Genomic DNA, 23,500 nt, shown 5'->3' with positions numbered 1-23,500 from the left:
GCCACTAAAGCCTCCAGCACTGGCAACACCCACTGCTGTTGGGGACTGCCACAGCCAGAAACTGAGTCCCAAACCAGTTTGCCAGGATTTCACAATGGGAGAGAGGAGCCCAAGGCAGGTACAAGCTCTGCACCTACCTGGGTCTTCTCCTAGTGCTGCAGAGCTCACTTTAAACAACCCAGGCCAGGTTTTTAACGCCCCAGTGACACAAGCACTCCTGCTCCCCAGCAGGATCTTGCTTGCCCACACAGCCTCTGGGCTGCACTGACAGTTCTGGAGGATCCCAGTGCAACTGGTCCTGCCTTGGGGATGGTATCCCACACAGATCAAATCCCCATAATCATGAGGGAAATGGTAAAATGCAGAATAATCAATCCCACAGCTGCTTCTGTCACTTTCATTTTTAGGGTGGGTACAAACGTGTCCTGTTCTCCAAGCACTGCTCAGCACAGGATCCCAGGTAGCTGGGGGAGCTGAGTGGGCAGCTGGTGTCACCTCCCTGCTCCAGCAGGGCCATCCCAGAGCACAGGGCACAGCATGGTGTGCACACCGCTCTGCCACAGCCCCAGGGAGGAGAGCCCCCAGGCTGTGTGGGCAATGTGCTCAGGGCTGGGCACTGCCCAGGGAAGAACTTGTGCCTCCTGGGCAGGGCAGTTGCTGGGCATCAGCTTCTGCCCACCACATCTGTCAACTAAGTTCTGACAGGGGTCCTTGATTTTTCTCACTCACCTATTTTTAGTTATTTCTCTTTTTTTTTATATTAATACTTCTATTTTCCCTTTGCCTGTCTATAAACCTGTAGTGCCTTCAAGGTTTCCTTGCCAGTCCCACAGAACCCAGAGCAATCCACTTGCAGACAGATCTCATGCTCTCTGATTGCACACCACAGCTCCGAGATATAAAATATATATCCCTACTAGGGCCTGGACAACACTCTACAAGGAAGGTAATATTGATTTTACAGGTATCTTTGCTTGGAAGCAAAACAAGGATCCTTATCCTTTTGTGGTGTGTCATATTGCAGTAAAGATATTTATTTATTGAGTAAAATTATCTACTACAGGCCTGTTGCCTTTGCCCTATGTGATTTCTTATCCCTATCACAGACTTTGACCCGTATCTCTACCTCATTCCTTTTACAATACCAGAATAAAAAAACCAGCTCCTGAAATTTTTTTTCAGACTCACTGTCCCTTACAGTAACCTGGGAACTCAGGAAGTCAGATTAGAAGCCATGTATGTCTTCTTCCAAAAGCAGGCTGGTAAAAAAAAAGGCCAAAGATATCTACAGAGATACTAGGCTGGCTAAAAGTGCCAGCAGGACAGTGGTGATTGAAGCAGAATCAGTTAAGGAAGGGCCAATTCAAACCCCAGCCTCTCTAGGGCCAGGCAGTGTTGGAGCTGGACAAGCCCAGACAGGTAGGGAAGTCAGCTCCTGTCACATTTTTAAGTCTAATTTCACCCTAATCCTTTTACAAAGCAGCCAGCTGTGACAGCAGCTCCCACCTGTCACTCCCTCCATCTCCAGGCACTTGGAGCAGCAGCACCAAGCACTTTTCCAGGCAGCACAGGGAAAACCCCACAGTCCTCACGTTTTCACTCCTGTGCACAAGCAGATTTAGGATCTGCAATACACTATTGGATTGTAGCACTTTCCCCCCTGTGCCATTCCCTAGTGGGATTCATCACACAGATTTCCAGACAAGCTGTCAACCATGACAGATGTGTGCTGCCACCAACTAAAAAAAAGGTTTCTCGTGGTTTCTCACAGGAAAACCATGTGAAGGGAAACTTCTCCTGCTTTGCTAAACTCAATCTCAATTTTGCTATTTTTAGAATAATCCAGAGAAGCCTTTCTACCACTTGCATAGAAAAGCCAGTCTTAGGTAGAGGTGATAAGCTTTAAAAAATCAGGGTGATATTCACTGTTTGTGACAGGTGTTGGGTGCTTTATTCAAACACTGATTTTCATAGAACAGCCAAGGTTGGAGGGACCTTAAAACCCATGGGGCAGGGACACCTTCCACTGTCCCAGGCTGCTCCAAGCCCTGTCCAGCCTGGCCTTGGGCTCTGCCAGGGATCCAGGGGCAGCCACAGCTGCTCTGGGCAAAGTGGCCCAACAACCATGACAGAGTTCAAAGCTCCTGAAAGCTCTCCATTTCTGTGCAGGATGGAAAGAATTCCTCACTTCCCAGGTCTGTGCTCTGCAGGCTGTGTGTGAGAGATGAACAAGTAGGTCACATGAACCTCTGCTGCTCCCTGTCTTGCCTCATCCAGCTGGAAGTTCCAAGCACGCCCCCAGATTTGGCTTTGACACCCAACTCCAGCCCTGTGCCCAAAGCTGGATTGATCAACACATGCAGCACCTCCTGGGGGGAAAGGAGAAGAAAAGAAAGAACCTGAACCTATCAAGAAGCCCCTTGAGTCACCAGCTCTTTCCTGCCTGAGCAGGGACACAGGGCAGTCAGGCCTTGGCATGCTGGGAGCAGGATTTGCTCCCAGTTCTGCTTGGAAAAGATGCAGATGGAGACAGGGGAGAGCTGCTCCATGGGAACACTGGAGGATCCATCTCACCTGACCTCAAACCCAGGAGAAGAAAGGCAAAAGGGAATCCTCCTGATTATCCCCAAGGATAATCAACCCCTGGAAACCCAAATATCCTCACTGGTGGGCTCAGGGCCAAGCTGCATTCCCCTACAGAGGAAAGATGTGCTGTTCTTTGCCACACCAAGGCCCACGAGGGCTGAAGAACAGCCTGGTAATTCTGGGTTATGGGAAATGAAATCTGAACCCCAAAGGCTTTCCTGCAAGGCCAAGACCCAGCAGGATTTTGCATATGCTTCATGCTTGAGAGGGCTGCATGAGGGAGCATGAGGCCCTGGGGAAGCAGGTCCTGGGTAATAAAAGCAGCAGGCATGCAGGCAAACAGAGAAATGCAGCATGGAGTTAGCAACACTCTTTATATAGCAAAAAATGAAATTTGTTCTACACAAATCCATGTGCAAGACATGACCTGTGGCATCTGGTGAGAAAGTTCTCTAGCAGAAGATGGGAACCAGAGCACGAAACCTCCACAGGGCCACAGAAAAGAGCCCCTGACCAACAAAATAAATATAAAAACCTCAATGGCCTAATGATTAACCTTCCTGAGAAAAAAGGTAGGGAGATCTCCCTGCCAGCAGCAAACTGTTTGTTGGACCTCATGTGGAAAACCAAGTACAATGGTGGTCATAAAAGTTCAAAAGAACTGAAGTGAAACAAGCCAGCACAAACATGAAATAAGTCAGGTGAGGAGGAGAGATGGAGAGGGACCAACTTATCAGATCTGGCAGTCAAGACTGAAATGAGATGCAAGTGGCATCTCCAGAGGGATCAGGTCAGTGACTCTGCCAGGACACAACAGGGAGACAAAGGGTGAGTAGAACATTACAGGCTGCAAACCAAACCCCTGAGGACTTCACATGTCCCTTCTGGCACAGGAACCAGGAACTGCAGCTCAGGGGGTTGGGTTTTTTAATTTGATAGGTGAGTGAGAGGCTGGACATGACCTGGCAGCCCAGGAAGCCAACTCTGTCCTGGCTGATCCAGCACAAAGGTGGGATCACAGAGGATCAAGAGACACCTCCCTGTGCTTAGGGCAGAACTATCTGATTGTTTGAAAATATTCCCTCTACCTCATCCTTTGTATATTATTCTAACAAACCAATGATTCATTTCAAACAAACATAATTAAAAAATACAGGATGTTGCACATTTATGAATATTAGAAAGTTGTTCCAATTTTTAGAAGTATTTTTAGGCAACCAAAATCCACAGAGAGCAGGAAATAGAATTAATAGCAAGAAGGAGCAATACATCATACATAGAGGACATCTTTGGGATGTTATTTTATGTGGGGGAAGTGTGAAATAAAAACCTAGAAAAGTTCACAAGAATTATCATTTCACTCCTTTTCAAGTCAACAGCTCAGCCTCACCTTGAACAGTGTGTGCAAGTGTGGCCCAGGAAATATATTTATAGGCACGGGGTAAAACCAAAATCAAAGTAGCAAAGAGGAGAAAAGAATAGCTTCAGCACAAGGAATAAAAGAAGCAAGATGAGCCCCTCCCATGTGGGGAAAAGAAAATCAAAGTCACAAGCAGCGCAAGTGTGATGCAAAGAGGTCAAGTGTTTAACTCCTCTCCCAATAAAAGTGCTCCAAGGAATGGGAAGAATTGCTGGTGTTGAGGAAAACAACACTGAAACAAGATCAGTATCACAAGAGCTGCTCCAGAACACATGCCAAGCCTCACCATTTGCATATGGTAACTCTGCTAACTGAGAATGCTGGAAGCTCTCAGCTTGCTGTTTTCAAATCACAGCTCCTGGAAACGTGGCTGAAATTCCAGTCTAGCAGGAGACTCAGAGAGGAGCTGGACCTTCCCAAAGCTCCAGCATCCACCTCATCCCACTGCAAAGCAAGGCATGGGATCACAGAAAGGTTTGGGTGGGAAAGGACCTTAAAGCCCACCCAGTGCCACCCCTGCCATGGCAGGGACACCTTCCACTGTCCCAGGCTGCTCCAAGCCCTGTCCAGCCTGGCCTTGGGCACTGCCAGGGATCCAGGGGCAGCCACAGCTGCTCTGGGCACCCTGTGCCAGGCCTGCCCACCCTGCCAGGGAACAATTCCTAATTCCCAATATCCCATCCAGCCCTGCCCTCTGGCAGTGGGAAGCCATTCCCCCTCATCCTGCCACTCCAGGCTCTTGCCCAAAATCTCTCTCCAAGTTTCTGCAACCCCTTCAGGCACTGGAAGTCCATAGTGAGGTCACCCCAAAGCTTCTCCTCTCCAGGTGAACACCCCCAGCTGTCCCAGCCTTTCCTCCCAGCAGAGCTGCTCCATCCCTCTGCTCATCCTGGTGCCTCCCTGGGCTCTCTCCAGCAGCTCCAGGTCCCTCCTGTGCTGGGGCAGCTCTGCAGGTGGGGGTCTCACCTGAGCAGGGCAGGGGAGCAGAATCCTGTCTTTGGGTTAGGAAAGCCAGGAGAGCTGTGCAGAAGACAAATTCCTTAAAAGAAATATGTAAATCTAAACACAAACCCACTGTGCTTAGCTCAAAACCCCTGTAGCCACAATCAGGAGTGGATGGGGAATGTTTGCTCTATCCCTATGTTCAAGCCACCACATGTCCCACTAAAAGCCAGAGGACACCAGGCCAAAGGACCTTGAGCCTGATCCCACCTGGATCCTCTTTCTGGAGTGGTTCCCAGATCACCTGGGCACCTTCTGTTTCTGTAAGAGCTTTAGGATTTCTTTTCACAGCCTGGGAAGTATTTGAGAGCTACAGGTCATTAATGTAGACAAGCCTGCAGAGCTTTTCTGACCCCTAAATAAATAATGCAAAATTCACCTTGCTCCCTCCATACTATTCCTTCCACAGTAATCCCTTCCCTAAAGATAAAGGATTTGTTTCTGTTAACTGAACACAGTAACAGGCGTGCTCCAACCTTTCAGCAGAATGTCAGAGAAACAATGGTCCCTTGAAAGTCAAAGGAATTGTTAAATTAAATAAATAAATGAGTCCACCACCATAAACACAACATGCTGTTAGCCTGAACCTCCTCAGTCCTGACCTTCACTCCAGGCCAGTCAGGTCGGGAGAAAATCTATAATTTGAAGCCCAGGAAAGCAAGACTGTAACACTTTAAAGATAAGCCATGACTCCTGCCTCAGCAGCACCTGATAATACTACCTTCCTTTGGAAAAGTGAAGACAACAAACAACTCTTTAATGTATTAAAGACCCAAAAAACAGGGAGAGGGGAGATGGATGGTGGTGATCGTATTCCTTCCCTCAAGGTTCTGTGTGGTGTCTTCATTTGAGAGCCATTTCCCTCTTTGCCTGTGACTGCAGTTTGGAGGGCTTTTCCCTGCTTTAAGCAAAACATCCTCTTGCTTTCCATTCCCAGCTGTCTCACAGACCAATACCCCTTCACAGAAATGCAGAAACAGCCCTCAATCGAAGATGATGCCATCCCAGCCATCCCACTGCACCCTTTTTGCATCTGCAAAAACCTTGCCAGGAAATTATTGCTGCTTTTTATACCAGGGTTCCTGGAAACAAGAGTAAATCTTTAGTTCCCTCAAAATGTGAGCATAAAAAACTAATTAAGGTTAGGTTTTTGTCTAATTAAGGCATTTTCTATTAACCACCAAGAAATCTGATGACTTAAAATAATCAGAGACACCAACACAGGTAACAGCAACCTCCCAAATATATTTTGAAGGAAAACAAAACCATGATTCCAAAGATCATGTCATTATTGCTGCTCAGAAAACAGGTAAAGAAAGTGTGCAGTTTTATTTCGCAGCACTAAAAATCCACATTTCAAGTTGTCCAAATTCATCCAGTTAGTACCAGATCATTACAAATCTTCATTTGACAGCTCCACGCTAACCAGAACAACAGCAGCTCTTACTAGACAGAAAAAAAAATCATTGCCAGAAAGATTAACCATTTCACAAATTAAAATGTACTTCACACACACTGAAGGCCAGCATACCAGAACACTGTTGGTATTTCCCATCAGTGAAAGTTTCCAGTTGCAGAAAGGTTGCAGAGAGTCCTGGACAGATGTCTGAGATGAAGCCTCCAGAGCCACAGGAAGGAGGAGAAAGCATTATTTGTCTTGCAGGACTTTTGCAGGATGTGGGAATGTGCACTGCCAGGAGATGTGGCAGCCTGATCAAACACTGCATACTGAGCTGGTGCACAACTTTGGAGAAGTATTTTGATCCATTTTAGTTTTTTTCTTCTAAACAAATGACTTTGTTTATCAGACAAAAGGAGCAGAGTGAAGTCACCTCCCCAGCGCTAAGAACCAGACTAAGTGCCTGGAGTATTTACATGTCCCAACACTTCTGTAGTGCCACAGTGGTGTAAAATTTCCACACTGAGCCTCTAATTCTGCCAAAGGAGTGAGTCAGAGCATCCTCTAAACACAGATCAGAGCCCAAACAACACATTTTCCTCTCCAGTTAACTGCTGACAGCCCCTGAAGAGAGATCTGTTACAGGGGGTATGAGGGACCCAGGCTCCAAGGTGAAATAGGGAACAGCTTCTGAGGCATCACCCACAGAATTTAAACATACCATCAACCTGCTAACGCACCAGGCTACTCCACAACAGGAGTTTTTTGGTTTCTGCACCTCACCTGGCACACAATCAGAAAAGCAGTCAAGTGCAAGGTATTCCTCCCTCCATAAGGAAGAAGGATGTATCTTTTAACAAATGTGATGTCTTAAAATCAGTCTTGCTGAACTGACAACAGAATCCTCCATTCATCTCACATAGTCAGGCTTTCATCCCTTCTGTTCATGAATCATCACTGACTCACAGAAAAAAAATATTTGTTCAAAGGTGGATTTTCTCACTCTCGTATCTGCTCTTTCCAAACTTAACTGCCTTTAAACAAAGGCTCATTTCTTTATAGCCTGACTCAAATGTTGCAATAAAGTGCTTAACTGGGATCTGTCACAACCATTTCCATCAGTTGACTTAGTCTCCAGGTAGGATCATGTGAAAAAGGAGACATGCAAAGGTGATTGAGCAGGAGTCATATGCAGGGGCTGACAATTATCCTGACCTATATTCCTCTGGTTGTTGCAGCACTGAACTCCACCCTAACCATTTCCCCAACTTCAGAAAGAGCTGTGGATTTTACACAGGCAGGTGCTGAAATATTTGAATCAGTATCTTCAGTGGTCTCTGCAGCAAGTGGTGCACTGATCAAACAGGGCCCTACAACCACAGGTAGGGAAATGCTTTTAATTCAGAGCAGCAGCAAAAACCAGGTGTTCAATTGCTCCTTAACTTACAGTTTGTAAACATGAGGTGCTTTTATACAAGGTATATTAAGAAAAAAGTGACCAAAGGATGATTCCTCAGGAAACAAAAAAAAAAAATTTAAAGCCCACATACACCAGTGTAACTTCTCAACTTGAAGTTTGGCTTTTTTCTGTTTTTGCAGCAGTTAAGTTTCCAGTTCTGAGGGTGAGCCTACAAAAAGGACTTACCAGGTGCACTACAGATTTATACCTTCAACTGCTGCAGGCTATGCTGTGGCAATCACTTCACCTCCTGCCCAGGAAACACAGCAAAATAAACCCCACGTTACAGGGTGAGGTCTGAATGCTTGTTAGATAGTGAGAGTGCACACTTCAAGAGCTACCAGCCTCATAAATCCATACCTTCATCTCCTTTGGGCCAACTTGGTCTAACAGCCATTGCCTTGCAGGTGATGAAGGAATCTTTTTCTGACTTCATTCAAACACTTCTCATCAGCTATCTTCAGTTTTCCTTTTAATGTCACACTGCAGAGCTCTAAAATACTTCAAGTGCACTTCCTTTGAAATATCACCAGTCCTTCTATGCCATTCACCTCTCTAAAACCAGCTGCATTTCAAAAGCAAGGTGACACATCAAATGTGTAAGGCCTACATAATTGGCAGCTTGTTTGGTGCTTAAAGTTAGCAGAAGTCAAGCCTCAATCAAGTCAGCCCAAGCTTTATATAGTTCAAAACCCGGGATTTAGAGTTACAACAATTCCAGTTCAAGCAGGAGGCTGGAGACATCAGAGGTGATTTCCAGCCACAGCTGATAGGGAAACTGTCAGCACTTGGCAAGGACCAAGAGATTTAGAGCCATGGCACAGCCTAACCTGAATGCCTGGCCCAAAGAACACCAGAAATTGATGGTGTTAGTGAAAGGGCACTCCATAGTACTTAGACAATAACTGCTGCATTTCCCAGAGCACATAAAAGTAAGAGTGGCTACTTTCCACGCCCTCACTTTTATTTCTTTTTTTCCTACTTCTTTTTAAAGATCATTTACTTACCCTGGAGACTAACTTGCTATGCAGGATGGGTCGATGATGACCTTAAGACTTTTAATTCCTTGCCCCTTTTCAAGCAGGTGATGCATGCAGGAACTCCTCCTGCTTTCAAATGCCCAAAATAGAAATGGTGCTGTCCAGGCAAAAGTTGTTCAGCTGTGGAGAAGAACTATGTACCTTCTCCCTTCTAGAAGCTTGAGAAAAGGATCAAAAAAAAAGTTGGAAATATTTCATGCGCGGCACAGGAAAACAGCAGCTAGAAACACAGGCAGCAGAAAGCAACATTGAATCAGTCCAACCACCTTCAGATCCAATAAAAGAGAAGCTGCCCCAGCTCTTAAATCCATCTATGGCCCATTCATAACAGCAGTGACCAATGAAATCAGCCTATTTGCACATATAAACACACAGGTATTTGTGTCTTGCATCACGCATTTGTTACAACTTCCCTGTGACAGCAGTTGTTTATGCAGTTGTGCTTATGCAACAAAGAACCAGTGCACTGAGCTGAGACAACCCCCCAAATCTGCAAAGTCAGAAAGTCAACACAGCAGCAGCAAATCATCCAAAGTGCTTGTGGAATGAACCCAGACCAATCTGAAGAGCACCTGCTCCGCTTCACTCCCTCACAGCTCATCGACAGCAGTGACGTTGCCCTGGGGCAACTCGCACTCCTCTTTGAAGTGGCAGTTCTCCAGGAGGTCCTTGTAGTAGTCCTTGAGCTCCGTGTAGGTGGAGGTGGTCTCGTTGGAGTGAAGGAAGGGCAGCAGCTTCTCGTTGAGCAGCAGCTGCACCTGGTACTCCTCCTGGGAGGTGTTCACGTGGTCGCAGTGGTAGAGCACGAACACCAGGTTGGCGGCGTACGGCACGATGCGGCCGCTGCGGAATTTCCGCTGCGCCTGCCGCGCATAGTTGCTGGCCAGGAGAGGCTCGTCGTCTTTGAAGTAACCCATCAGGGCAAGCAGGGGCTGGAGGGTCTCTGCGTGCCCAACTTGGACAATCAAAGGTGAAGAAATGGGATTGGAACTAGAAAAGAAAAGAAGTGGAAGGGGTGAGCAAGAGGCTGTGCTTTAAAACAAAGCACCAAAGCGTGGCACAGCTGCCAGTGACCACGGCTGAAGGACACCTTGAGCCTGTGTTACCCCTGAGAAAAACCTCCTTGGGAATGTCAGGCTGCTAGAGACATTTTAAATGCAGCTTCCTAAACTATGTCCAAGTTTAGAGCCAAGGCCAATGGCAGTGAGGTTCAGCAAGGCCAAGAGCCAGGTCCTGCCCTGGGGTCAAGCCCAGGCCCTGCAGCTCCAGGCTGGGCACAGGGGCTGGAAAGGGCCCCTGGGGAAAGGCCCTGGGGGGCTGTGCCAGGGCTGGACAGGAGCCCAGGAGGGGCACGAGGCCAAGGGCCCCTGGGCTGTGCCAGCCATGGGGTGGCCACAGGCCCAGGGCAGGGCCTGTCCCCTGGGCTGGCCCTGCTCAGGGACCTCCAGGGCTGTGCCCAGTTCTGGGCCTTCCCAGAGAGCCCTGGAGGGGCTGGAGCGTGGCCAGGGAAGGGAATGGAGCTCACACAGTCAAGCCCTTCATGAGATGAGAGAGAGTCTCCTCCAAATCATCATCAGCATTGACCACTTTAGTTGAAGACAGAGATGCAGTGATGCAGGGCAACAGCTGTCCCTCCCCAGTTTAGCAGTGCAAATGACCAGCAGGAATACTGCCATTACCAATTCCTCAGGGCACCAAGCAGTCCAGAAGGAGGTGAAGCTCCCTCAGGAACAGGTCAGCAAATCAAGGCACTGACTCGAACCATGACCGAGGACAGTTTATGTAACAAAAGGTTACACACGTCTGAGCCCAAGGGGAGATAAGAGCTGGCTTGCTGTGCCAGGAAACACCAGCCAAGAGGAAAATCTGACCCTTGCTCCAGAGAAGGATGATGGCTTTTGGGGACCATTTCCAAGTGGCCCACGTCAATCTAGCACAGGTAAATACAGGTTTAGCTTTCAGGAAACACATCTTGACAGGCCTGAAAAGGAGGTGCTTCCTCGGCTCCAATCCAAAGCAATGGGGAAATGGTCAAGTGAGAGACTTGCCTGTGGATTGGAACTTTGATCAGCTCAGCAGGAATTCAGTGCTGGGCCAGAATGGGCCCTGCCAGCTCAGTGCAGCCATGGTGTTTGTGCAGTCCAACACACCTTGTACCACACTCCTGGTGAGCCTGAGCGCTTCTGACTCCACTCCTCAGACTCTCCCCTAAAACATCCCTTAAAAAATATATCCAAACCCTGTCTCTGTTTTGTTCAAAAGAAGCAGCCTTCAAACCACAAAGGTTCTCTGTGGAGGACAATGTATTCTTTCCCACTTATGCCTTCATTGCACCAAGATCTTGACATTCACCACACTCTCTTCAAGCTCCTCCAAAATCAGTGTTCCTGCTCATGTTCTGCACTTGCTATTTATGAGCCCTTCATCCACTTTAAAATTATAAAGCTTTTGAATCATTGAATCCCTTTCTCTTCCCTTCCCTCTCTTGTCCACTTGACCATTTCAACATGTATTCTTTCTATCCACACACACCTGCAGGGAAGTATTTTTAGGTTTTAGGACACATTCACATCCCTCCTGTCACAGCAGCGAGACACAGATGTGTGTGGAAGGAAACAGAAGCCATTCCTTTGATCTCCTGCAACTTCCAGTTCAGAAGTCTCCAGGACCAGAGGTGGCTTCCAGGTAATGAATCCCTGCTTTGCCAAATCTCTCCTTCAATCCACATGCATTTCTAGCACACACAACATCCTGTGGCAAGGAGCTGCACAGCTTCACAGCCTGCTCTCTATTTTTTCTATGTGCAGATGCCATGTCCCATTTAATCCATGCTACTCACAGCTTTGCAACAGTGTTCTTTCCAAGCTGAGAAATCCTACCTCAGTCCTTCCAAAGTTTTCCACATGAGCTATATGTTTTAGATCAGAATATCAGGATGCACAATACTCAAGAACCATAAGCTACACAGAAATCGATGTTACACCTATGTGCTCTCTGCTTAACTCCTGATATCCAACATGGAATAATGGAATTATTTGGATGGGAAAGGACCCTAAAGATCATCTCATTCCAACTCCCTGTCAGGGACACCCTCCATAGGCCAGGCTGCTCCAAAGCCCACGTGCCTGAAGTGTGAGGCTCTCCCAGATTCTATCCAACAGATGATAAGAAGATCATTTTTCCCCATGTGGATTACTTGACAGCTCTGCAGTTTTCCAGCCCAGTCAGTCTCGCCAGGTCCTTTCATAATCTTCCTAGTAGTAACACTTCATCTTGGTTATCTTGAATAAAACTGCCACATTTGCAATGCCACTGAACTTGTCAGCTCTTCTCAACATTCCAAGCAGGTCAGATCTTTCCAGCTCTATCTCCACTAGGAAAAAAAATCAATCAGCTGTCCCTACCCTCATTGCTTGTAATTTTATCAATTTTGTCCCTGTGTAAGGACCTTTCCCCTTAACCCCAGCTGCTCAATTTCTTTAGATAAAGAAACCTGTTCAGAAGGATGTTTGGAAATCATGACTATAGCTACCAGATTACCCTATTTTATATTTGCTGATCCCGCCCAAGAGCTGCAAGAGGAATGTTTTCCTGTTAAAGAGCCACCCTAACACTTCTCAGGTGTATCAAATTCATCAAGGTACTCAGCACTACAACTCTGGAGCATTATTTCTACAAGACAGGCCTGGAATTCTGATTATCTCCTGGAGCTGCTTTTTAAATTTTTCCCTTATTTAATTTTTTGTATTTTTGTCTTCCCAGCTGCACAGTGGTCTTCGTTTTGTTAACTAAGAGGGAATGCAAATATACTGCAAGAATCTCCAAAACAACCTTACACAGGCACTACTGACTCCACAGGGAATGGATTTCACATCTCACCACTCAAAAAAAAAAGGCTTCAGAAATGCTAAGACAAAAAAAATATTAACATTCTAGCTATCAATGCTGGCTTCAAGCAAAGTTAAGCTTTACTTTCCAGATGATGCTAAGCAGGAATGTTGAAATGGAAGTAAATCACAAAAAAATAGAGCAAAAAATGAATCATAAAAAAACCAACAAGGCATATGTTTGCAAAGCAGGAAACAAATCATAGCACAGACAAGTTTTTAAGAACAAGGAAAGAAGTGGGAAAAGAAGGACTAAAGATGCTCACTCTCAGCCTAGCTTGAGTTTTTCTTCCACTTGCTTTAGTCTCATGAAATCCTCATGCCAACAGGCCAAAGAGCCTTGGGAGGCAAAACAAACCTCTCCCACTGAGCACTATCCCACCAGATTAGTGCAATGAGGATTAAAAGTGTTTCTGGTATGACACAACCCTGAGCTCTCCACAGCCTCTTGAACCCAGCATGGCTGGTCTTTCAGCAGTACTGGTGATTTCTCAGACTCCAGCACTCCCAGTTCAGGGACAGGGGCAGGACTCCAGCTCAGATGTGCTTTCCTATCACCCAGCAATGACAATCAAAACGGCAGTCAAGGTTACACTGCAATACTTTTAATTGTAGGCAGAACGATGACAAATTATGTCTTCAGAAAATACCCACAGGCAAAGGTTGCCACTGTCCCTGCATTTCTGATAAAGGCAGAACAAGCAACAAAACAGTGATAAACAGTAGCACAGGTTAATAAAATATTAAATGGCAGGCCAGATGTTTCCATGCTCAATTTGCCTCACAATCTATCAATGACTCAGCATCTTGCTGGAAGCATCAAAGTTCCCAACGTTGTACTTTGGCAATTACTAATGGCATTTCAATGCACCTTTCCCCTCCCTTTTATTTACTAGTACATGGCTTGAGAAAGTCCACTGAGGAAATCTCACTCCCACCTTTGAAGGGATTGTGCACAAAACTGCCATAAAATATTAGGAGCTTGTCTGAAAGTGACTGGTTTCATATTCATTTCATGGGCACTTCCAAGTGAGCAGAAGGGGCTCTCAGGAGGCAGAGCACAAGCAGGTTCCACTGGAGAGATGTGCCAGCTCCTGAACTGCCCACACTGGGGTTTACGTTTGTTTTTTTACCTTTTAAATAAATCTGACCACTGATGGAAGTAAAGAAAGTACTGAACAATTCAGCAGCACAACCCCAAAAGCTAAGTCTCACCACGGGGTGAAAAAAAGCATCAGGGAAAAGCACAGATGTGGGATTTATCATCCAGGTAAATTCTAGCTCTCCTGGATCTCAGCAGATTTGGGTTTAACGCTGAATCTTCTAAATCAGCTCACCCATCCTCCAGAGCAGATAGTTCCTACTCTTCCCAGGACTATTGATAGTTCATTTTCCATATAGAAAAAGTGAACTAACTTTTAACCAAAGTTTATTTCCTAAACACCAAGTGGATTTTCAGTTAGAAATAACTCAAACCCCAGGAAATAGTGGGATAAGATGAAACATTTCCTGCAGCAAAGCTCATCCAGCCAACCTCCAAACTTCATGTAAAAATCCCTCCAACAACTGCACAGAAGGTAACATTTACCACCTGTTTAACAAGCAAACTTAGACTACCTGTTGTCCCTTTTCTCCCTAATAAAAAAGCCAGGTCAAAGGACTCCAAAATCTGCTTTCAACTTTGGGATGAATTCGTCATCCTTCTCACTTCCCCCTGTAATTTATTTCATGGGACAAACCCTAAACATAGCAGGAAGTAGCAGAGATCACGGAAGGCAGTGGTAGCACTCAAAGGGCAGCAGAAATATTTAACACTGTTAAAGCTCAGAGGGTTTTCACCAGTGGGAAGAAGAATTAAAAACATTTTTTTAAAAATCTGTCAAATAGTAAAGTCCTCATAGGTCAAAATTTCCACCACAAATAGAAGGATCATTCCCAGAACCAGCACCAACACAAGAAAATGCCACCACTAATACTGACAGGAGAAAATTTTTCTTCTGTTGCAACAAGGAACAAGCTCACTCATGACAAAAGCAAACTTGAAAAGCTGACTGGACTATGCAAACCTCATTAAATACCCTGATTAAAGGCTCTTATCTAGTCCTGCAACACTTTATCAGTTGGAGCTAATTAGGCTAGGCCTCCTTGTGTTTCACTGCAGAGCTGCTGCACTTTCAAAGGCTCTTTCCTGGCTGATACCACCGCTCCCATTGTATCAAACCTCAGAGGTGAAATGCATTCCTGCTGCAGCACCACAACAATGCCCAGTGTTGATCCATCATGAGCCAAAATCAAACCAAGAGGCTGCTGGCACTTGGCAAACCCTTTCTGCCCAAGGTGGACACTGGTCAGACCAGTTCATTTGTCTGTTTCTTGCCTAGGGACTGTTTAGTTTGGGTTTTTCATTCTTACATAAAAGGGTATGACTCCATCAAAATTGCTCAGATACTTTTTCAGACCAATCCTGAGCAAGCATCCATTAACTAATTAATGTGAGATTGAGGATATCCTGGGGAGTCTGAAGGGCCCAAGAAACTTTAAATCTCTGGTTCTGGTAGACAGATGAACAGCCACACTCCCAGGGGAGAGCCCTGGGCTGCCCAGCTCTGAGAGAAGTCAGCAAACACATGTCAGAAATGCAAGCACAGGGATGCTGCTGAAGTGCCATAAGGATCTGGGGTGAATTTCACACCTCTGGCTTCCCCAGAAGCTCCCTTCAGTCATGTCAGAAGTGCCACCTTTGAAAGATGGAGCAGTCAAAGCCAACTCCACACTGTGACACAGAGCTGCTGACTGAGACATGAACATTTATTAATGAAAGCCATCCCAGCAGCAGCAAAGGGGTTTTCATGAAAAACCTGACTGAACATTTGGAACCTGAGCAAAAGGGAATTTTCAATTGAATTATTTCATTGCTGCTGCACATGTAAAAGCTTTTTGCTACTTCCCTTTGTAGAGTTTTAAATTGTGAAGTGGTTTTAGATCATCCATTACACTCGTTTGTACTGAGTCATGGGTTTGGAAAGAACAATTAGGGCACAGCAGTAAATGACTCCTGAAAGGTTACCAATTGTGTTGGGAAGTGACCTGCAAAGAGGAAGGCAAATTACATGCAACAATAAAAGCTATCAATAAATTGCCAAATTGGTCTGTTTACCATAACTCACAAAGATCACCTTCAATTGATCTTGAACCATATTCCAATTCAAATAACTTTCTTTTTGATACCTTGGCCCCTTTTAGTCTTTCAGAGGAAACCATCACCAAATATTTTGCAATGCATACGTGCAGCTAGGCTGGTGTTATCAATACACACTATAAATACTGAGATGGCTGCACAAAGCATCCTCCCATTTCCAGAGCCTTATGGTAACCTATTTGGACATATTCTTTAACCAGCAGGAAATAGTAATGTTAAATATTTGAAGCCAGAAGGAAAAAAAAATGGAGAGTCTAAAACAGCTTTAGTGAATAGCTGATGTGCTTTAAAGTGTGCCACAACTGATTTGCAAATTCACCTCTGCCCAAGCGTGCAGCTGCGGAGATTTTTAAAATCAGATGAGCAGCTTCATATTGCATTAAGCATCAAAATACCTGAATTTCTCATCAACATACACAGACTTCCTGTGGGCAAATACTGTTCATTAACCTGCTGGGAAAAGCAGCAGTGAAAAGTAATTCTTCACCAGCTTCTCTGGCTATTTTCAATCCCTAGCAGGCAGACTTGGGAAAAACACAATTCTTTATAAATGAAGACATAAAACAACTGCCCAACTATGCCATTTCAGTAGAGCAAATCACGTGGGTTTGATACGGAACAAGAAAAATTTTTGATCAAAGTCTACTTCTTAAGCAGAAATGGTTTCATTTTACATACACCTCATTATGTTTTTGTAACTAAGAAAACTTGTATGGAAGAAAGAGATTCCTGGCCCCCAACCTTTCCCTTTCACAGCTTTTAACACCAAAACCTGCACAGAACAGACTACTGCTAGTTTAAACCCCAGGGTTGTACTGGAATTCACATGAGGGAAGAGCCTAAAAACATCTGAAACTGCGGCACTGCAAACTGAAAGTGGGACTGATTAGCAATTGGTATTTATTACCACCATCATCATGCTCTTAAGGGCAGACTAACCAGAAGGAAGGGTTTTCCACCAAGGAAATAAAAGCAAGCTTTGATAAGGCAACTAAGTTTGGTGATAAGATTGCAAAGGCAACAATCACGTCATGGAAGAAATAGGTTCTCTTTTTAATTTCACTGTAACTGGGAATGAATACAGAACAAAGCTATTGAACATAAAGGATGCTACAAAAACACAGCTTTGCCAACACTGCTCTCCACTGTCAAGTCTGGAGCAGCACAGATAATCCAGATCCCTCAGCTTCTTCCCAGAACAGAAATGCTTCCCTTTTTACTTCCGGATAGACCAATCTAAGCTTTCCAAAAAGAAGAGAGATTTTGGGGCAAATATAATGCTGGAAGTAAATTTCTTTTTCTTAAATTTTTAGACTCATTTCTTGTTTTTAAATTTTTAGAGCAAGCAGCCAGTTTTAAATCAGTGTTAAGCACTGTTAAATTTAAACAACATTCCACCGACAGACATTTCATCACCACAAAAGTTCATTTTCTGAAAACACTGCAAAAATGCTTAACCTGCTGCCTTGAAGTTGACCATCACCATAAAAAGAAAGACTTTTATATATCTTTTTACTTGTATGTTTTCTCATTTCCATTGTGCTCTCACACTGCCACAGGGTGTCTCTCTCATAGATGAAAAAGAGATAAATCTCTCTGTAAATGAAACAGGATGAGCTGCACCTCTGTTCCCTACATTCCAAGACTGACAAGCCGGCCCTGGTAGATTCCCACACGCTCTCCAGGATTACCCAACCCAGTTTATTGCCAGGTCTCCAGTGCTTTACGACTGCCACCTTCTGTTGTGGAAGGGAGTAACACATTCCTGCGGCACTCGGCTTCCCGTTCCTGTTTAGGATGAGACTCATCCTGAAGACTGCTCACCCAGCTTGGAATTCTACAAGATTCAGGGTCCTGATCCTCTACACTCAACTGCCTGCTTCCCTCTGACAGCAAAACACGAGAGTCCCAGGTGCTGCAAATGAACTTCCACAGCCAAAACTGAAAGACACAAAAGTTCCCACTGTGCTTGGGAGCTCTGCCTCAGACAGCTGCTCTTCCCACCTCCCATAAATCAGAAAGCTCCATCTGTACTTCTTTCTTCTAACTGCAGCTCTGGGGTTTTAAAAATTGATATTATTAAACTTATAGGGATGTTTTACATACAGGTGAGACACACAGCTGCAACTAGTGTATGTCATGTAAGGATTGGAAGGCTCTCAGTGCTCGAAGAGGAAATGTCACTAAAAGGGAACAAATTGATCACTCTCTTTCCATTATACAATCTTATGGCCCTCTCCTTCTATAAGTTTTCCATACTAATCTGCTAAGGTATTAATTAATGAGACTAATTATTAACCATTAATTCCTAATTGTTCAGTTTACATAAGAACATGAACACAGACTGTAAATTAACATTTAAGCAACAAATTATTCATTTTTAACAAGAAAGCTATATTATTTTAACTCATTGTCTCCTCTCAAACTGCAGGAAGAAAACACCACTATCAGGCAGCAGCCCCCTATGTGGGTCAGCAAGTTAAAAGATGGAAACACTTTAGCTGAGCACAAAAGCATCAAAGAAAGCAAAAAATAATACTCTTCAAAGTAATACTGCTTCAGTAAAAATTGTATTCTCACTGTTAAAATTTTCCTAAATCCAGCTCTCCTATGGTTGCTACGTTCAGAAGTTAAGTACTGAACTTCCTTTCAATGAAATCCAGCTCAGGACTGAGCACAGAAAGCTCACCCCCAAAGCACTGCAGCCTCTTGATTTACCTTTTGCTCTCCTCCACTGCCTTGTCCAAGTGCTGGAAGATGTCCTGGAATAAAATGCAGCTGGAGCGACTGTTGATGTCATAGCCATAGCCTCTCTTCCAGTATTGCTTCAGGTCGTTCAGGTATTCCAGCACCTAAAGTCAGAGCTCACAGCTTGTTATTGCTGCACCAAGGGAAAGCAAAAAGCTCACAGCCTGCAGCAGTGACACAAAAACAACCACAAACATCAGGGCTCCAGTTCAAACCACTTCATAAAATCAGACAAGAGATCAGACCAAAGAGTGACCAAATTCAGCATCTGGTAACAATTACAAAAAAAAAACCCTGAGGTGTGGTATTCACATGCCCTCTGAACAGAGAGAAGCTGAGAAAAGAATGCTAAAACAATTATTATCTCATTTACTGCTCCTGTGTTTGTAGAATGTGTTAGAAGATTATTTATCTGAAGGAAATTAGTAATTTGATTCTAGCAGAGATTATTTATGTTAATTAGCCTATCAAGTCCAAACTGTGTGGACTGTCAGGCTACAGACAGCCACGAGTTCTAGTTAGTGATAGTTCTTATTAGTGTAATATTCTGTAATATAGTATTATAAAGTAATTAATTAGCCTTCTGATATAATGGAGTTTTGTGCATCATTCTTTTCTCTGCCCCTCTCACAGCTTATCTCCGTTCAGAGGGCATGCAAATACCCTAGTGTAATATTCTGTAATATAGTATAATAAAGTAATTAATTAGCCTTCTGATATAATGGAGTTTTGTGCATCATTCTTTTCTCTGCCCCTCTCACAGCTTCTCTCTGTTCAGAGGGCATGCAAATACCCCACTGAGGTACTGCACATCACAAGACAACCACTGTCCACTGCTTTTTTAGCACTTCTGATTTTGCCTTTGGCTTGTCATCATTCTTCTCACAAAATCCATCCCACACCTTTAGCCCAGCTTGTTCTGTGTCTGTTTTCATGTTCCAGAGACGTGCACACATCTCAAGCAGACAGAACTGTGCCTTGGAATTATTCAAGAGCACACAGTGCTCTCCTCTTCTCTGTTCCTTTCCTGACAACTCCTGGCATCCAAGTCATTTCCCACCTCCCTGCTGAGTTATTTATAACCAGACTGAACAAGGCAGGTCTCAGCAGAAGCCCATGGTGACCCTGATCCTCTCAGACAGGAGATCACTTATTCCCAACTGCCTACCCTTCAGCCAAACACCTACCTGTGCAAAGCTCTCCTCTTTTCCCAGGGGTGAAAATTCCCTTGAAAGCCTTACTGCACATCAAAAGTTACATCAAAGTATTTTGAAAGAAGAGGAACAAACATTTGTCTCATTTATCTGGGTTCTGTCTTGGTTTAGAGAGCTGATAATCCCCAAAACCAACCAGAGTCTTAGAGGCCCTGGAAGACCTGATCTGATGTACCCTGGAGTGAATTTCTCACGTGATTCTACCATGTGAAAAACGTTATGGAATGGTTTGGGATGGAAGGCCATTTAAGACCACCTCATTCCAAACCTTCTGCCACAGGCAGGGACACTTTCCTCTAGAGCAGGTTGCTCCAAGCTCCACATACCTTGGCATCTTCTTCAGTGAAGAGTGAACACCACGGGGAGGTCACATTTTTGATGGCCAGCTCATATGAGCAGGTGAGAAAAGCCACTTGAACAAGGTCTGCAATAAATCCAACAAACAAGCAAGAGATAAACCACTGCTTCACAAGCAGCAACTTCCTCTCCTCAGTTTACCTCTAAAAAGAGTGCAATTACTGTTTGGCAATACAAACAATGAAATCCAATAAATATTTGGCAGGACAAAGACCAAGCACCAAAAATACACAGTTTAACAGAATTATTGTGCAAAATCCAAATTTTGGACTGCAACTCCTTGACATTACATCATTATAAGAGGAAAACAAGAGCATTCCACATTAAATGCTGTCCATCTGCTGATGTGAAATAGGTGTCAGCTGCTGGTGGAGCCACAGGTCAGAAGAGTCAATAAAGGGAAGATGTGAGGTCTTGGACATCTCCTCCTCCACATCAGCAGCTGTGTACAAGCAGCACCAGGCTGAACTTTGTCCCCAGCATGTCCCTGATGCTGCAATCCCAACAGCAACACTTATTTTGGGGTGCTTTTCCCACCACTTGACCACACAGGCAAACCCAGCACTGCTGTTCTGGACAGGTGAGTTAACACACAGGGCTGCTTTTCCTCAGGTCACTTATGTGCTGGAGTTGTAATGGGTTCACAAAAGCAAAGTTAAAACATTCAAATCCCTCCAAAACCAGGAAAAGCTGATTTCATCTACAGGAAAGATGTTTTCAAACATCTTTTTCTTCTGACCATTATCCAACAATCATTCATTACTGCAACACCAACACAGACTTACAGTCTCATGCACTTAATTAGAGACTGCATCTCCAAGTCACAGCCACTTTAAATTACCTACTCTGCATAACTACACATCTTGGAAGTCATTCTCGGCCAGCCTTGGAGCCAGAGCCACCTATAATAGGAATTCCTTACCTGCATTTAGCTCCTCCACTGGCAAACACAAGGCACTGGCCACCTTCTCCAGGACCTTCTTCATCTCAGGCCCCTCTTTGAAGGCGTTCACCTGGCACATGGCCGTGTCATTCTCCTCCACCAGCACCACAAACTTGGCGCAGTGATCAAAGAACCGCATCAGGGAGTCGTTAACTTCAACCTCCACCTCTGAAAGCAAACGTGGGCATCAGGGGGAGCATCACCATCCCCAAAGGTACCAACACATGGCCACCATCACACCCTCCAAGGGACACGCCACCCACCACAGCCGTGTCCCCATGGAGGGGTGCAGGGTCCCCCTCAAACACAGGGAGAGCAGGGTACATCCCCAATGCCTCGGAGAGCTCCCTCGGGGAGGGATTCTTCCAGCCACCCAGGAAGGCATCAGGAGTCCCCCACACCCTCAGGGAGGTCATGGTGCTCCCTCAAAGTTGGATTGGGGCTCCCCCAGCACTCAGCAAAAGCACAGGGTTCCCTCAGGAGAGGGATGGAGCTCACACAAAGAGGGTGTGGGGTGTCTCCCTTTGGAGAGCTGGGAATGCCAGGGGCTGCCCCAGTCCCTCAGGGACGACACGGGAATCACTCAAGGCATGGGTCCCCTCACCCCCCTCAGGGAGCAGGCCCCAGAGAGCACCTCAGCAAGGCACGGGAGTCCCCCATGCCCTTGGGACAGCTGGGAATGCCTCAGCCCTTCAGGAAAAGCCAAGTGCTCCCCGGGGAAGGGGGTGGGTGTCGCGCACTCACCGTCGCCGCCGAAGTCGAGGGAGGGCCCGAGCCCGCGGCGGAAGGCCGCCCCGCTCTGCAGGCAGCGGTGCTTGGAGCTGCTGGCCAGCGCCAGGCGGCGGCGGGCGGCGAAGAGCGCGGGGAAGCGGGCGGCCATGCGCCGCGCCAGCTGCTCCATGTCGCGCCGGCCCTGCGGCGCCAGCCGCCCGTCCAGGCTCTCCTCGTACCACATGGGCCACTCGGCCAGCGCGGCGGCGGCGGGGCAGGCGGCGGCCCCCGCGGCCCGGCGGAGCAGCCGGGCGTGCAGCTCGCCCAGCCGGCGGATCTGCCCGGCCGTGGGGTAGCGGGTGCCGTGGCGGAGCACGGCGCGGAGCTGCAGCGGAGTGCAGGAGGCGGGCAGCGACCCGCCCGCGCCGGGACCCAGCGACAGCGGGTCGCTCACCAGGTGCGGGTTCACCTCCTCGTAGCGGGACTTGGTGCCGAAGTAGGCGCTCAGCCCCGCGCTCGCCGGCGGCAGGACGAGGAGCAGCAGCAGCAGAGCGGCTTCCCGGCGAGGCGCCATGGCTGCAAGTGCGCGGCTGCCGCAGGAAGAGGCGGAGCGGAGCCGCTTCTTCACGGCTTCGGCTGCCCCAGGGACCGCCCCAGCTCCGCTCCGCCCGCCCCCTCACGGCTCCGCCCGCCCCTCACAGCTTTGTCTGTTACTTCACGGCTTTACTCGTTTCGCTGCAGCTCCTCATGGCTCCTCAGGGCATCACCCGTTCCATCCCAGCTTCAGCCCACCCCTCTCGGCTTCACGCGTCCCCTCGTGGCTTCGGCTGCCCCAGGGACCGCCCCAGCTCCGCTCTGCCCGCCCCTCACAACTTCGTCTGCCCCTCACAGCTTCTTCCGTCCCTTCACGGCTTTACTCGCTTGGCTATAGCTCCTGATGGCTCCTCAGGGCATCACCCGCTCCATCCCAGCTTCAGCCCACCCCTCTCGGCTTCGTCCGTCCCAGCCTGGGGCACTCGTACCCAGGCTGGAGCCCTGAGGGGAGCCATGAGCCGCCTGACCTATTTTGGCATCTGCTTTGCCTCTGTAGAGCCTCACTGACTTCTCGGAGCTCAGTATAAACAAAAAAAAAAAAGTCGATATACAGTCAGACACGAGGGGAATGGTTTAATTCCTCTGTACAGGCAGAACAACGGGATCGACTGCAGTAGTGAAACAGAGACAAGGTACGTTGTGTTTCTCTGTGTGCAAAAATCAGAGCAAACCCTGTGAAGCCAATGGGCTCAGGACAGCCTAACCTTCTTCTTGGTGGTCAGTGTCCAAGATGTGCTAGTTCTGAAAAATTTAAAATTGCTCCTCTTTATTCTCTGCAGTTGTGCAATCAGCTCCAAGGTTTACTATTACCAAAAATGCACCTTGTTCATGTGGTAACACAATGTGCTGCCGTCCCTTGGAGTCCTGTTTTAGAGAATCTATCTGTTGTCATAAAGCAACAGCAGAAACTTGCTATCAAATCCCTACCTTGTTTTATTCAT

General features: G+C 46.4%; 1 protein-coding gene across 1 annotated transcript; it reads right to left on the bottom strand.

Annotated features, from left to right (window-relative positions):
- Positions 1 to 6,233: 6,233 nt before the first annotated feature.
- Positions 6,234 to 22,651, bottom strand: MINPP1 (multiple inositol-polyphosphate phosphatase 1). The gene is made up of 5 exons (XM_039703708.1): positions 21,999 to 22,651; positions 21,234 to 21,422; positions 20,281 to 20,378; positions 18,711 to 18,844; positions 6,234 to 9,896 (listed from the first exon to the last, which is right to left on the bottom strand). The coding sequence occupies exons 1-5, from the start codon at positions 22,537 to 22,539 to the stop codon at positions 9,497 to 9,499; spliced, it is 1,362 nt and encodes a 453-aa protein (XP_039559642.1). The 5' UTR covers positions 22,540 to 22,651; the 3' UTR covers positions 6,234 to 9,496.
- Between the last annotated feature and the right edge of the window lie 849 nt (positions 22,652 to 23,500).

The sequence above is a fragment of the Passer montanus genome, unplaced genomic scaffold, assembly GCF_014805655.1.
Source record: "Passer montanus isolate IOZ18808 unplaced genomic scaffold, ASM1480565v1 scaffold167, whole genome shotgun sequence".
Classification (NCBI taxonomy): domain Eukaryota; kingdom Metazoa; phylum Chordata; class Aves; order Passeriformes; family Passeridae; genus Passer; species Passer montanus.
This window is presented reverse-complemented; position numbering and strand designations above follow the sequence as displayed.